This window comes from Scardinius erythrophthalmus, assembly GCF_964197995.2.
Source record: "Scardinius erythrophthalmus genome assembly, chromosome: 24".
NCBI classification, from domain to species: domain Eukaryota; kingdom Metazoa; phylum Chordata; class Actinopteri; order Cypriniformes; family Leuciscidae; genus Scardinius; species Scardinius erythrophthalmus.
The window spans coordinates 8,999,784-9,015,755 of NC_138244.1; the positions used below are offsets into that span (position 1 = coordinate 8,999,784).

The following is a 15,972-nucleotide window of genomic DNA, read 5'->3' on the forward strand; positions in this document are numbered from 1 at the left end:
TAGTCTTCACTGTGTAATTAAATATAAATTAATCCTTAAAGTTACAGAAGTTAATTCAGTCAAGAGCAGTGAGTGATTTTTTATCATTAAAAAGAGGCCGCTGCAGGTTTATTAGGCTGCTCTCACTTTAAGAGCTGCACGGATCCAATATACTGATAAACATGCATTTTATTTCTCAACTATTTATGTTCACTTCAGACATAACAGACTGTTTACAAGGAAACTCGCCAATACGGGCATTTTGACATAATTTTGTGTGAATATGTCCATTCAAACACAAGAAGACAAGAAAGAGAACTCAATTCAGTATTTTTGCAATGAGTATTTGTGTCTGAGACATGGCTTTCTGTGTGCGTCCTTCGGGTGTGTTGCACACAAAAAACTTGCGACTGAATATTTTAATTGGTACGGCTTGTAAATGACATGTGTAAATGATAAACTTTCGTGATGATGCAGAGTGACAGTCGTGGAGTCGTTCACACTGGCCCCAGGCAGTCTTTATTGTCGAGCCCTGTGTAAATTAGGGATGGGCATTTTTCAAGTTTTTGTCACCATTTCTGAACAAGCTTACGATTAGACAATATACACAACAAGCTTATGATATATCTTACGGTTTTCTTTTAGTTGAAAACATTGAACAATATATGTAAACAAAAAAATATAAAGAACAAAAGCATTTAAGCTCAAGCAGCGCGAACGGGGGAAAAAACGCTAATAAAGCAGAGACTACGCCAGTTATCATACAGAACATACATAGACTCGAGTCGGCATTTGGTTATCGTGTTTATATTGTTTCATGTTCATGTTGAGAAAAACAATGAGAAATTGCACAGAAATTGCAGAGTGCCACATGCTGATTAGAAACTTAACTCTTCTAGTTTGAGATCTTGTTTTCCCTGTTGGACACACATTGCTGTTTTGATATATTATAATAATACTATTTCTATAACATTATCTTCACAGTGGTTGTTTCAACCACTTTTATGATTTGAAATCATGCTGGAGTCGTTTGAGAATCTTTCAACATCACATATACATTTCCTTTAGTCTTTCAGCACCAAATCATCAGTCCCTTTTAGGTGTTACGTGTACTTGTGCGCTCAGACAAACACTTAAAGACCCACTCCGATGAAAATCATGTTTTTCTAGGTGTTAAAGGAGAACTCCGGTCAATTTTAACATTGAGCTAATTTTTTTGTAAATTTGGAGTGCTGTCAATACAGAGAACAACGACAAAAATCGGTGTTGCCTACACCATGTTATCCTCTTTTTAAAATTTGAACCCTGTTGACTTCAATGGGGCAAGTTTTAAACCTGCTTTTAGCCTCTTAACATCCTTGATGTGTCATTACAAGTGCACAGGTCATGTGAGTGATTCCTTCGGAGTGAACGCGAGTCAATCTGACTGCAGTAGATGTGAAAGATAGGGATAAAAATGATGTTTATTCAGCCAGCGCAAATATCTGTATTTACATCCTGTTTTCGGTCGAAGTCCATAGTAATCGATTGTCGAGTTCACGCGCGTGATCATAGGTACTAAACCAATGCGCGTGAACTCGACAAGGAAGGAATCACTCACATGACCTGTGCACTTGTAATGACACATCAAGGATGTTAAAGGTCCCGTTCTACGTGATCCCATGTTTCAAACTTTAGTTAGTGTGTAATGTTGTTGTTAGAGTATAAATAATATCTGTAAAATTATAAATCTCAAAGTTCAATGCCAAGCGAGATATTTTATTTAACAGAAGTTGACTACATAAAACGGCTCGTTTGGACTACACCCCTCTACTTCCTTCTTTAGTGACATCACCAGAACCGTGTTTAGACTAACCTCCGCCCACAGGAATGCTCCCTCAACTCTACTGGCTACTTGCGCACTTCTTATAACTTAGGCTACTGTGTTTACTCAGCTCTTACGGTTATTTTCTGAAGTAAAACTGACGCTTCATCTTTTGTGTGATGTACAATAAACTTTATTAAACTCATCAGTACATGTTTGATCATCATTCGGACCTGGTCCGAAACAGCAGACTTGTAGGCTGTTAATAAATAATGGATACATACAAGCAGATGACAAATACGTTATAATAACCGTAATTAAACTGCTAAACCATACCTGTTTCATCTCTATACAGCACTCTGACTCTGTAGGCATTATTGTCCGACTCGAAATGAACGCCGTTACTGAGAGTTTCTGATATTATCATCATTCCGTGAGATGAATTTTTCCTGACAGACTGAGCGCGAGCTCATGAAGCTCCGCCCCCTGTGCCGTCCAGCAGCAGCTCATTTGCATTTAAAGGGCACACACTGAAACAGCTCGTTTTTCTGAGCCCCAAAAAAATGTCAATTTAAACATGCTGTAAAAAATGATCTGTTGGGTATTTTGAGCTCAAACTTCACATACACACTCTGGGGACATCAGAGACTTATTTTACATCTTGTGAAAAGGGGCATATAACGGGACCTTTAAGAGGCTAAAAGCAGGTTTAAATATCGCCCCATTGAAGTCAACAGGGTGCAAATTTTAAAAAGAGGATAACACGGTGTAGGCGACACCGATTTTTGTCGTTGTTCTCTGTATTGACAGCACTCCAAATGTACAAAAAAATGAGCTCAATGTTAAAATTGACCGGAGTTCTCCTTTAACATGTTCTTGTGGCATTTTTCTGATGTTAGAGGACATATCTTGAGAAAAATAAGCTCAAAGTTGTATTTCTGAGTATTTCTGCATTCAAATTGCTGTGAATCAGTAGCAGACGCTAAAATGCCGGCTAAAATAGACTGGAGTTGTGACCTACTAACTCCACTGGGCGGGGCCACAAGCTCATACTCCCCTCTGCCTCTACCGGGCAAAAACGCCAGTGCTGCATAATGTGGCCACCCTGTTAACTTAACTTCATCTGTGTTAAAGCGATGTAGATTATAATGTAATGTAATGTAATGCGTTTTACAGGGGCTTTTTTGAAGTTGTGTTTTGTGTTTAATTTTACTCAGGAGCAGGGTCAGATACACACACACAAGCTGTTGCATGTCATTGTGAACAGAGCTCCGATAGTGGCGCTGAAATTGGAACACATACTGTAACAAATAAGTCACTTTTCACCGTCTATCAATCGTCAAAACTAAAGTTTGGAGAACACAGACTGATCCCGTCAGTAATTACATCATTACATAATGAGAGAGGGCAGCCAGCCCCCTCCAGCGAAGCAACATGCGACATTCGTGCATGTGAAATTCCACGCTCGTTCAAGTAGACTTGCACACGCCGGGTGGCGACAAATTTTGCCTGTCGCAGTCGTTTGTCCCCTCGTGTGTCAAGCCCATCACTCGTGAGAGAGTCAGTCAGTTTTTCAGATAGAGCTCTCAGCAACGGGGAGAGGAGGGGGAGGGTCGTCTCCGTGCCAACGGCTCCGCCCACAACGCAGAGGCGAATTGCTAATGAGCTACTGCCGCTCTGCTGAAGCGAAGTCCCAGAAAACGGCACAGGTTTTGTGATTTTGGCTAAAAACGGCATAATCATAATTTAAAGACCACTGAGAATGTTTAAAAATAGCTCAAAATATGATCGGAGTGGGACTTTAAAATCACTGGAGGCAAGACACCAAAGACTTGATCTGTGTACCAAATCTCAGGAGTCAGGACCTGTCTGATTCTAAACTAACAGAAGACAATGATATTGAGGCACTGTAGCAAAAGCAATCAGCCCACAATACACCAGCCACCATTTCCCTCACCAACAGCTATGAGCGCAGAGAGGCCTTTGAGAGCTGTGCTCAGCGATGGGAGCAATCACGAGTGTTTTTGTGTGCAGACGCAGAGAGGTGGGGAGAGATGGGTGAAATGCGTCACTAAAGTGTGCTGATCAGCTGCCTGTTAAGCTGCAATTCTCACACACACACACACACACACACACACACACACACACGCAACATTAACGCAGCACTTGCAAAAACAACACCAACTGCAGTCAGGACAATGAAAAGCTGCTCAAATCCCAAATTAAACCCTCACAAATGCTAGAATCCTGTTCCAAATGCAAATCCCCAACCCTCCTCTTCTTTTCTGAAACAATGCCTTCGGCATTCAGCGCTACAGTCTTTGGTTTAGCCCAGTGAGCAACTGGAATAGTTTAAGGGTACTGGAAATATAATAAAATGCTTTTTGGGGACAAGAAGTAGAGTGGCAGACTTGTGGGACCTCAGGCGGTAGAAAAGCAAAAGGTAGTGGATAAAAACCCATCAGGGTGCTATATTTTATCCATTTTCTATGTATAGCAAATCATTACAGATAAAAAGGTATGCTAAATGACTACTGACCTTTAAGACACAGAAGGTGTCAATGGTTTCTGAAGCTACAGCAGCGAACCACCCTAATGCACAACTAGAGCATATGGCGTTACTCTGCTGCTAATTATTTTATCTCTTTTCCGCTGAATGAGTTCAGCAGCTGTTCACAACTCTCAGGTTGAGGATTCATTTTCCTGAAATGCTCCCTAAACTCATTCCTTTTAGTGTCAGTGAAAAGAACCAGTTGTTTAATTTTTTTTCCTTATTCCCCATCTGAACGTCTACATTCCTCAGGTATGCTCATTACAACAGTGGTGGAGAAAAGTGGCAGGTCTGTGGACAATAGGCGGACCTTGAAATGTCTAGTAGTCATGAAGATGGGAAAGTCAATTTGACTCAGCTTGTGTGTTACACCATGTCCTAACCAGACGCGATGCGATAAGATTCCAGCGACAAATAATTTGTCTGTCCACACTAGACGCGATGCGACTGTGAGATGCGTCAAAATCAATCAAAACCCACAGCCAATCAGGACAGCGTGTGTGGGCGGAGTCTCGTGGCGAGTGCACAGCACCAGAGAGTAATCTTGACGGCACTCGCAAGAAAATGGATTAGTAGCTACATGATCAAATTCACAAATATAAAATACATAGGCTACTGAGTTACTAAACCAATCTTTGTCAAATAATACACTTGTTTGTTCACAGTTTGAACGTTCTTGTTTCCATTTGTTTAATTTCAAGATCTGAGGTGAATTATCCATTGTTGCTTTTACAGCTACAAAGCTGGAGCACTAAATGATATTCAGAGTAACATTCCACGCTTTTAACATTAAATAAAGCACATAAACAGTACCTGAGATATCATTGCCACACTTTGTGTTTGTTGTTACAATCGTCGCGTGTCGCCGTCGCGGCTGGTTAGGACAAAAACTCTGATTAACATGGAAAAGATACCTTTTATCGCTTGTCGCGGTGCGTGTAGTTAGGTACAAGGTAACTTTATTATCTCCGAGGGGCAATTTAGATTGCAGCCAGCAGTAACAGTATAACAATCAAACAACAACAATGAACATAACCACCAAAGAACATAATTTAAATTTGAATTTACAGGGTATTGTTAACAATGGTGATGGCAGTCGGGATAAATTACCTTTTTAATCTGTTTGTTCTGCATCGTGGCAAACTGTATCTGCGCCCGGATGGCAGCAGCATAAATTCATCCCACAAGGTACGACTATGGTCAGCCAGAATGGACACAGTGTTATACAGGACACAGTGTTATACAGTGCACTTGTGCGAGCTCTTGAACTGGTGCTGGAAATGACAGGGAACAGGTCAAGATGTATTTAACTGAACTGTACAATTACCTGCTCAGCAGGAATTTTGCTTTAGTTATGGCCAGGGATTGGTAAGGTGTTGAAAGCAGGCTTAAGAGACAATGCACACACACACACACACACACACACACACACACACACACACACACACACACACACACACACACACACACACACTCTTCACCTGTTCAGTGACATTCACAGCCTCCAGCATGAGAGCGTGTGCAGCTCAGTCTTACTACCCCACGAGTCTCCTCCACCTTCCTCCACCTCCTCACAGGAACATCCTATCGCTCTGAGGGATGACAGCTCTAGAAACATGACATTTAAGCCCCGCTCTCGCTCCTTCATCTCCATCTATCTCCATCCTCGTCTGCAAACAGGCCAAAGCCTTCCCCGCAGGATTCCGGACAGGCAATCAAGCAATTATGGTCTTGGATAAATGTCTTGCATGTTTTTCAGAGGAGAGTGACAGGAGCTTTCATAGATGAATAAGATGTCTTCTGTCATTTCGGGTGGGTCATTTGTTGACCTGACGTCACTTTTGTCAGCCGTAATCACTGTTTTGGGCTCATGTTGAGCCTCAGGGGCGACCAAAGACACTACAAACTAAACAGGTGCATTTTGTCTGAACCAAGCATGACTCAATAAAAAGTGTTATTACTTTTTGTTTTAATCAGGCCACAATCTCCATCTCTTCTTGCAGTATTTTGGTCTATGTCTAATATCTTGGTCTTTATATCCTGTCTATTTTTTGCTCAACTTTCTTGTTATCTCAGAGCCTTACTGCTCAGCTCTCTCTGAATAATTTTCTTCCTACTTATTCTCTTCCCATTTTCACAATCTCTCTACTTTTCATCACAGCCTCTCGCTTTCTGTTCCTCCCTCTATAGAACACATTTTTGAAGCAATATCATTTCAGCGGTGTAGGATTTCTAATGCAAGGAAGCTCCACGCCAAGACACGGCCACGGCAGTGGCTCAGATTAGCGAGCCACGTCTTCTTACCCAGAGAGCTGCATCGCAAATCTCTTAGCTAAAGTTGCACTATCTGAGCAGAAAAAAATAACATCAAATGGAGGAGAGAGAGATGGAGACGAGAGAAAGCACCATATGGCATCAAAAATTCAACTCAGAACACAGGGATCCTTCAAGGACTCTCACAATCTGTCTGAGAGTCTGAAATGAATAATGAAAAATCAATCCGCCGTGCTGGGTGTGAAAGTGTCCCGTGTTTGATTGACAGGTCAGTGTCAGGCATAAATAAATGGAGATGCAGGAAGAGCTTGTTCATTATGCCACACTAATGAACGCCAGAAATTCTGTGCAAACACAAAAAGAGCACGTACACACATTACAATCTATCACAATGCAAGCTTTTTAACAAGGATGGAGTGAAAAAAGTTTTCAAGCTGTTTAAATCAAACTTTATGCGTCTACGTGTGCACCTAGAATGGTGGTTTGTGCAGTCATTAAAGGGTCATCTACACTCACATTTTTGTTTAAGAGCACTCATATACCTACATTAAAGTAAAATTTTTGTTTTTCTTAAAGTTCAAGACAATAGGAGAAAATAGATGAAAGCTACGGTGGCTCCAAAAAATATTTGGACAGTGAATTTTATTTTTTTATTTTTTCAGAATTGCTGGTTTCGGCCCAGAATTTTCATTTCGGTGCATCCCTTGGTACCACTGAATCACTCATGCTGTTTTCAGCTTTAAAATTCTGTAAATTTTATCACAAAATACACAAGCAATAAATGTCGTTTTGGTGCTCTGTAAAGTGTCCTGAATGTTCAATCAGCATTTTGACCTTGAAAAGAACGTGTATAAAACAGCTTGAGAACAATCTTGTTACGTAACGTCAAATTTACCTCAGAAAAGCCATTCAATGCTCATAAACTCATTAGTCAGCAAGAAAAAAAAACTATACAAAGGGGCATTTTGCTAAATATATGGACTATATCACATAATCCTTATATTTTACTAATATTTTAAATTAGCTAAAAAATTCAATTCAACAACGCCCGTATATTAGCATATGAAGACCTGCCTTTCACCAAATATACCTCTCAGATATTACTAATGAAGAAAATAGATTGGGTGTGTGCAAGACATACTACAACGTTTATAGGATGCATAAGAGGAGGCCAAACTATACTCATTGGCCAAGTGATGCTGACATTTTTATTGTGACACTGGCTCAGATTCTGTGTAAAGAACAATTCTTTGTGACAGTATTTGGCGCCTATTTTTTTCCCTTATAGGAGCCAATGGATCCTTAATTTATTTATTTTTGTCTGGAGCCTGGCATCTGTAAATTTACTCTTCCCTAAATGGCAAGAAATAAAGGTGTGAGAGAGTGTTATCAGCTCCCAGTAGCCAGATACCACAGCATGACTGCGACACGCATCTCCACAGATATGGCCTGCTGAGATGAGCATCTCTCTTCAGCAAGCAGAGGTGCAAACTGCAGCAAATGAAACTCAACGTTCGGCACTGCATCATTTTGCATATAGTGTGGGAATTGAAGATTGGATTTATCGGAAACACATTTATGAGGCCAACTGTAAATGGAACAGTTTGAACAAATCAGAGAGCTAGGCCTATCTTACACATGAAGTGACAAGTGTAAATAGGCCCTAAAATCACCTCAGATGCTAGACAGACCATTATGGAATAGAATAAAATACAGGGTCTTGAGATGCTTTTTTTAAAGTAAAGAATTCGGTGGCCTTGATAGAATGGCCAAAGACATTCATGCATGCTATGCATGTGCTATGACCAACAACTAAATGATAACACATGTTTACCCTGAAGGTATTATATACACAAGTGCACAGTTTTTTGAAACGGTGTGCATAAAAAAAATGGCAAGATTTGCTCACATTAATTTTCACTGGCACTGTAGGGCACTGTTTGCCTTTTGTCACCCCACACACATAACCATTAATGTGACATTCTTCCAATGGAAACTTTTACATGCATGCTTCTATTAATAGGTAGAGCCCTTTCCTACTGATCGGACACCAGTTATTTGTTTTTCATGCAGCGTAATATCACGACTTTGGATCAGAGGAATAATTGAGGTTCCACCAGAATAGTTATTTTAATGTGTTTGGTTGACTTCTGACACTGCATAAACAGAGGAATTAAAACTGAATTATCTAATACTGCTACTGCTCTGAGATGTGCGTATCAGAATCGCTGGTTTGTATCGGTCAAAAATGAGTGACTTAATTAGTTCAGCTTTGTCAGCTTACATTTGAGAGGTGACTTGTGATAGATGGATAGATAAACAAAACCCTTTAAAGACAATAATAACAATACAATTACCAATTATTATTAATACTACTACTAATAATTATAATATCACTAAAATTATATAGGCCTAATAACAGTCTTTAGGTCCGAACACAGCACAAATCAGCCATCAATGAAAAGGCCTCGCCTTTTAGATGAAATATTTCTAAGCAACATGACATTTTTCTTCAACACCAATTCCATCTTTGCTTGCAAAATGATGGAAAAAGAGTATCATTCTCCATGATTATAAAACAAAGTAAATAATTAAATAAATGAATAAATAAACAAGTAAATAAGTAAATTAATAATCAAATAAGTAAACTATTGACGATAGGATGATATGACCATGTAGAACATCGCCCAACACTAATAACCAACCGTGTTTACGAGGAAACCCGCTAGGGCTGCACAATATATCGAAATTATCGAAATATCGCAAATGTATATATCGCGATATGCATAGCGCAACGGCTTGCAATAACTGAGGTCTTGAACAAAAGACAAAGAGAAAATCACTCACTGCTCTTGGCTGAATAACTTCTGTAGCTTTAATAATAATCAGTATATATTTTTAATTCATACAGTGAAAACTAAGCAGTGTTTTATTTTTACATGTGATTATTCAGTTTCTGTTGTTAAATAACCTAATGTAGGATAACCTGAAACCCTTAACCCTGTGGTTTACACTGATGTTAAAATAACACTTCTTATGCTACAGTAAAACACTGCTGTTCACTTTCAGAAGCTGTAGGGATGTTTTCTTGTCACAAAAAGAATGTGAAACACGTATGTAGGTTATATAATTTTGAATCTAATTTAAGTAAATGTTATACACTTTAAGCATTATCGTATCGCATATCGAATATCGCATTATTTAATGAGTTATCCCATATCGCATTTTTCTTCAATATCGTGCAGCCCTAATACCTGCCAAGACAGACATTTTGACAATTTTGTGTGTATTTGTCTGTTCAAGCACAAGAAGACCCAAAGGAGAATTCAGACAGACAAGACAGAAGATTTTATGGAGTTACATTACTGCGGTTTAATTTCTTATTGCAAATTTTCTTTTTTGGAAAAAATAAGAACAAAGCATTTAATAAAGATATATTATTATTTCTGTAAAAACTTACATGATAAAAATAAGAACTGATAATTTCGTGGTGGGTAAGTAAAAAGTAAAAAGAATTACTGGTCAAGAAATGTTTTAAATTGTTATAATCTGGATTTCAGCAGAGTTAGAAGTGTTTATTGTTTGTGGTCTGATTTACAGTAGGTTAAATGTGAGAGGGAAGGAGAAAGGAGAGGAGAAGAAGGGATAGGAGAGCTTCATTTTGGCAGCTCTTTCCACTCCTGTCCTCCCACATGTGCTATTCACAGACTCCTCACAGCGAGCTCAGAGGGCATTGCACTCACAGGGATTAATTCACATACAATGTTTCAGCTGTCAGATACATTCCTGCTTTTCGTTTCCCAGCTTAGCGTTTAATACCATAACAACAGAAGAGGGAACATCTGGCGAGACAAATGAGACAATGCGGGCAGCAGGGAAACAGAATACAACATAAGCCGAAATTAATTTCCCCAATCACAGCTGACGCATCTCCATTCTAAAGAATTGAACAGTGACAGATGCAAGGGAAAGGCGACTCGACAAGCATCTACAGGGACTTCTCGGAGGGGCCGTCGCAATTGTGTGAGCATGTGTGTTTGTGCAGTCTTTCTCTTGTGTAAAGCAACAGAGCTTGACAGCAAGAAGGTGAATCATGTACTAGAACATCACTACAAACCTCATGCAGCATTATGTCCACATACACAAACATAGCAACTCTCACAAGAAACAGGAGATGAATTTTTGATAAAGCATTGATACCACTCACCTGCCCATGACTGATGAATCCATGTTTCTGTGCAATCCTCTCAGCCTCCTCGGCTCCCCCTTCAATGTGGACGGCCCACGTGTTGGTGTAGATGCCTTGGCCTGTAATCAAGCGTACCTCAGAAGCCAGGAGGACCAGGTACGCCCCCAGAAACAGCGGCAGGGTCCAGCGGCCCTCCATGAACAGGAGTGCTTCGTCTCCAAGCCTTCTGGTCTTCTAGATGGAGTTTGTTTTCTAATGCATCTGTGGGTTGCACTGTAAATTCAGCACTGTAATAACCTGGAGAAGATAAGACAGAGTGTCAGAAAAGAAATACTAGAGCACCAGGAGGCCCATCGTTTTCTATAAAGCTCAGGTTATCTAAGCATAACTGTTCTGTCAGAAAACATCCTCAGAGGGACCGTGGCGAGTCATATATTTTCATAAAGGTGTCTTGAGTGCTATTGATAGCACTACACAAAGGGAAACTGGGATACAAACAACACTTTGTAGGACGAGGAGGAGAATGTGTGTTGCACAACTTGTACCCACTTGCTATGTGCTTGTATCTAGAGCAAGTTCACAAAAAAGGACATGCTGATGTTGCTTGTCTTAAAGGAACGGTTCACCGAAAAAATTCAATCCTGTCATCATTTCCTCCCCTTTCCTACCTAGAAGACTTTTCCTTCTTCTGTGAAATAAAAATATGCAGTGTTTTCTATGCTCTTTCATGCAATCACAAGGGAAAATTACAAGCTTTCATATATCAAAAGGGCATAAAAGCACCATGAAAGTATCATAAAAGTAGTGTGATCTGTCATTTAATAGCTGTGTGTGAGATATAGATGGAAATTCAAATAATTATTCACTGAAAACCTTAAAGTCCGCGTGAACCGGAAGTTGCAAACGACTTTTCTCCAGTGTTGTGACGTATTTCCCAGTGAAAAGGAATATTGAACAGAGGGCAGGGTTTTACTCTAGCGCTCCTCCTCTCCATCTCTGCTCATTACAGACTAACGGTTTGAGGGGAGTGGTTAAGCGTTTCCCAAACCAAGCCGTCAAACCTACGTCATCAGAGAAGGAACGCCATTCCAGACCGGAAGTACTGTAACTTGTCAGACTTTGATTAAAGATTACGACGGCAAACAATTTTTTTCTGTGTATTTACTTGCACGGATTAATTGTTCACCACAAGACTAGTAATATGCGCTAACAAAGTAAATAGGGTCAATTTTGATTTCAGTTGGACTTTAATATCTGCCCTAGCTCTGGAATGTTAATAAAAAGTAGTTTTTGTCAACAAGTTATTCTTCTGAACTGGATAAATGAACTTTTGAATCAGTTGCTTCAATGCACAAAACTGGTCAAAAAGATTCTCTCAGAAATCAAATTAATGTTGTTCTCAAAGCTATAGTATGACTTCAAATGAAAAATAATAATAGTAATAATAATAATAACAATATTATATACATATGTATATATATATATAGGCCTATATAATTTATAGATTTAAAAAAAAAAATTATATATATATATATATATATATATATATATATATATATATGCCTTTATTATCACTTTTGATCAATTTAATGCATCCTTAATAAATAAAAGTATTAATTTCTTTCAAAACTACTGAATGGTAGTGTATATGTTACCGGCAAAGTGTGTAATCCGGCATTCTATAGAATGCCTAGGTAATGTATAGAATTAGGTAATGTATTTTTGCCAAAAACCATCAGGCATTCTATACAATACCGGGATTTCACACTTTGCCGGTAACATACAGTATAAGTATGGACTACTTTTAGAATGCCCTTGAATTCTTCTACCTGAAGAACATTTTAGGAACAGCAGTCAGGGTCTGTGAAAGACAGAATGTGTTTTATTCAAGGTTTGACATATACATTGGGATGATGACCATGTAGCTTGAGTATTGCACCATCCGTCAGAGAAGCTCTCTCCGACAGCAAGAGGGAGTCCCGTGAGAGTTGAGCAGCTCCTTAGAGACAGCTCAGTTCTTGCTGACTGTGTAAATAAGCTCAAAGCTTGGCTCAGGGCACGGTGTACAACCCCAGACACCCTCTACAACAAAACAGAGCATGAACAATACAGCCTGGCGTGTGCTTTCAAAGAAAGCAAGCGTGCAAATTCATAGTATTTTCCTGCTAGAGTAAAGGCATAACACATGAGGTCTAGGAATAGTGTTAAAATTATATCGCCAACCTGCACAATGTCGTTTAAAACAAGAGAGTGCCATTAGCAAAACAATTCCTCAGAGTATGACGGCTACAATGCAGAGTTTAGCATTTAAATAGCGGCTCCTGGTAGGAAGAAGTGAGGATCTTGGTAAAAGGCCTGCTGAAGAAACAAACAAATCGTCACGTCTAAAATCTGCATTACAGAGCTCATTAAGGGCTGGCACAGTGCAGTGAGCTGGAGAGGAATGAGGAGAAAACCATGTGTGTCTTACTGATGAAACCTGTGAATGTCACACCTCCGCAAGCACAGAAAATGAGAGAGAGAGAGAGAGAGATACTGTACCTGCACATTTTAAAGCAATGTCTGTCATATCTAAACCTAATCGATTGTTTGAACCAATTAATAGATTTCATTAAGCTCATTTTAAGCAGACTGAGTCAATTAGCAGCTAAGACAAATCTACAAAAGGTAATGGATGAGAGGTCAGCTCTTGGAAAATTATTCACCGCCTCTAGCACTCTGAAACATAAGACATTTTCAGTATTGTCAAATAACTCCCTTTCAGGTTAACCAATCCCCCTTATTCAATCTTTCGCCTGTCTCAACAAGACTAATTTAATAATGCAGCCACTTGTGAAAGCTTCTTCTAATGGATAAATGTTAGAGGTAATGAAGGGCTCACCTTCAGAGCGCAACATATGTAAGATGTGACAGAAAGGCTGTTGACAGTCTGTTGCTGTTCTGACATACAAACAGGGCTTGTGGCTTGTCCTTTCTTCTCTTTATTTGGTCTGACAAGGTCTTTGTGCTGCTTTTTGTTTTGGAAAAAAACACAGAAGACCACTTTTTTTCAGCTTACAAGCAGAACGTGGAACCAGTCCAGAGGGAATTCTGGTAATTGCATTGCAACCGCAACACTGACCAGAAACGGAATCAAAATAATTGGTTATCAACAGCCTTCCTAGAACTGAACATCTGTGCATTTCTAGTAAATCATGAATTTTTGGTGCCTCAGGAACAGGTCACAAAGCCAAAATGACATTCAAATGTGAAGCCAGTCACGTATAACATTTTGGAGGTCGGGCCATCAATCTCGTTCAACACTTCAAATGACTTATTTTTCATATTTAATGACTCTGAGCTCCCATTAAAGCCTGAATCGAATGGAGAGTACGATTATCTAACTGTCTCTGAGGATCTGACAGATTGCATGCTTGCAAGAGGCGAAGTACCGGCCGGCGATGCTACTGTATGCTGGCTAGGAGGGCCAAATTTTTATAGCGTGCTCTCTGGGGAAGAAAGAACAGTAATTACTATGCCTCAGTAACTCCTCATCAAACACAACTACAACTAAACCTTTTATGATCCATGATGGGCGTAAGGGCAGGAACCGAAGTGCTTAGTCACTCATTAGAGAGGGACAGACAGCGCACAAATACTGTTTATCTCTAGCGTTACCTCTTTGTTTTCTCTCTCTCTTGTTAGGATCAATACAGAAAATTACCACACTGCCTGTTATAAAAAAAACCCTGTGGGTAAAAAACAAACAAAACATGTTTCATAATCAAACCTGCCAACAGAATGAATGTTTCGAGGTCAAAAGACATTTAATAATAATGCTTTTCTATTCTGAGGATCATCACAGTCATTATATGAACTACATGACACAAAGAATAGCACAATACTACATTCATTTATTGCACTGAACGCTATGAATTTTCATTGGGTTCACGCGTTAAGAGGAGCTCACGTGCACCGTAAATCAGTCAGACCAACGGAAATCATTCAATTAGCTACGCTGAAAGCACTGAGCGTGCAATACGACGATACATCTATGACGGATTGTGTGTACGTTTAAAATATTGGTATGTGCTAGAATGACTTTCTTTCTTTAGTGGAAGACAAAAAGAGACCAGTCACCATTCATATTAGTAGTATGGAAAACAGGTGCAATGAAAGTGAACGGTGAGCGTTACTGTGCCGAGCATCTCCTCCTCCTTTTGTGTTAACTGGAAATAAAGTCATAGGCTATTGGTTTGGAACAACGTTATTTCGGGTGAGTAGGATGACCGAATTATCATTTTTGAGAGAAGTAACGTTATGTCTTTAAGTCACCTTTTTTGACATTACAAAATAATAGCTACATCTCAGAACAGTTTAACGAAATGTGTAACGTTACGTTAAGGCAAAACTTAACGGTCGAGTTGTCTTGCCAGTCGCAAAAAAAACAAAACAAAAAAAAAACACAAATATAGCAGCTAACGTTACTGTACGAATGAATAAAAAGGGATTAAAAAAAACCTCACAAATTATTTCACTCAAATTGTAAGAAATGTCTCTCAGAAGTTGGGCGAAAACGTAAAAGCTTACCATGGCAGAAATTCAATAAATCAAAACTTTCTTACCGTTAACTTCACCTCAGTTTTCCGTTCTTATTAGATTAACGTTAGCTAAATAAAGACGACACACGAACTGTCATTTACCTCAGAAATGAGACCGTTGACCCCTCCTCGAGCACAGACCGAGCTGTCATTGCGCTTCAACACAGCCTCGGAATCCGGTAACGAGCTCACATTTCTCTCCACAGCTCCGGAATGAACTCCATTCACGACAGAAATGTTAAGTATATCCTCTGAGAAACCATAACGGAGTATATTCGCGTCGTTCCGCGACACCCCGCGAACTCAACTCAGCATCACGCGGCGAGCGCGCGCAGATCGATGAAACTTTCAACAGTGCGCGCGTCTTCCTGTAATGTAACGTTATTCCTTTATTTTAATTATTTATAAATCTTGTGTCTGCAGATCTCCGTGCTATACTTATTATCTAAATGTTTGCAAATAAAATGAAAACCCCTGTGCCGGTGTCATGTGTCATCGGTCGCGTCTGCTTTATTGTTCTATGGAAATAACGGGATACATCCGTACACAAATCTCTACTAATCACAAATGGCCTACAATTCCCAGGAAGTACGTC

General features: G+C 39.5%; 1 protein-coding gene across 3 annotated transcripts in view; it reads right to left on the reverse strand.

The window, feature by feature from the left end:
* furinb (furin (paired basic amino acid cleaving enzyme) b) overlaps positions 1–15,951 on the reverse strand; it is an 85,932-nt gene extending 69,981 nt beyond the window's left edge. Inside the window, exons 1-2 of one of the 3 annotated variants that reach the window (XM_081356817.1) lie at positions 15,480–15,951; positions 10,816–11,094 (exon numbers count right to left, since the gene is read on the reverse strand). In XM_081356817.1, the coding sequence (XP_081212943.1) occupies positions 10,816–10,995 (180 nt within the window). In that variant the 5' untranslated portion in view covers positions 10,996–11,094; positions 15,480–15,951. Of the gene's footprint in view, positions 1–10,815; positions 11,095–15,401 lie in introns of all 3 variants that reach the window. The other 2 variants (XM_081356819.1, XM_081356818.1) reach the window with 2 other exon arrangements.
* Between the last annotated feature and the right edge of the window lie 21 nt (positions 15,952–15,972).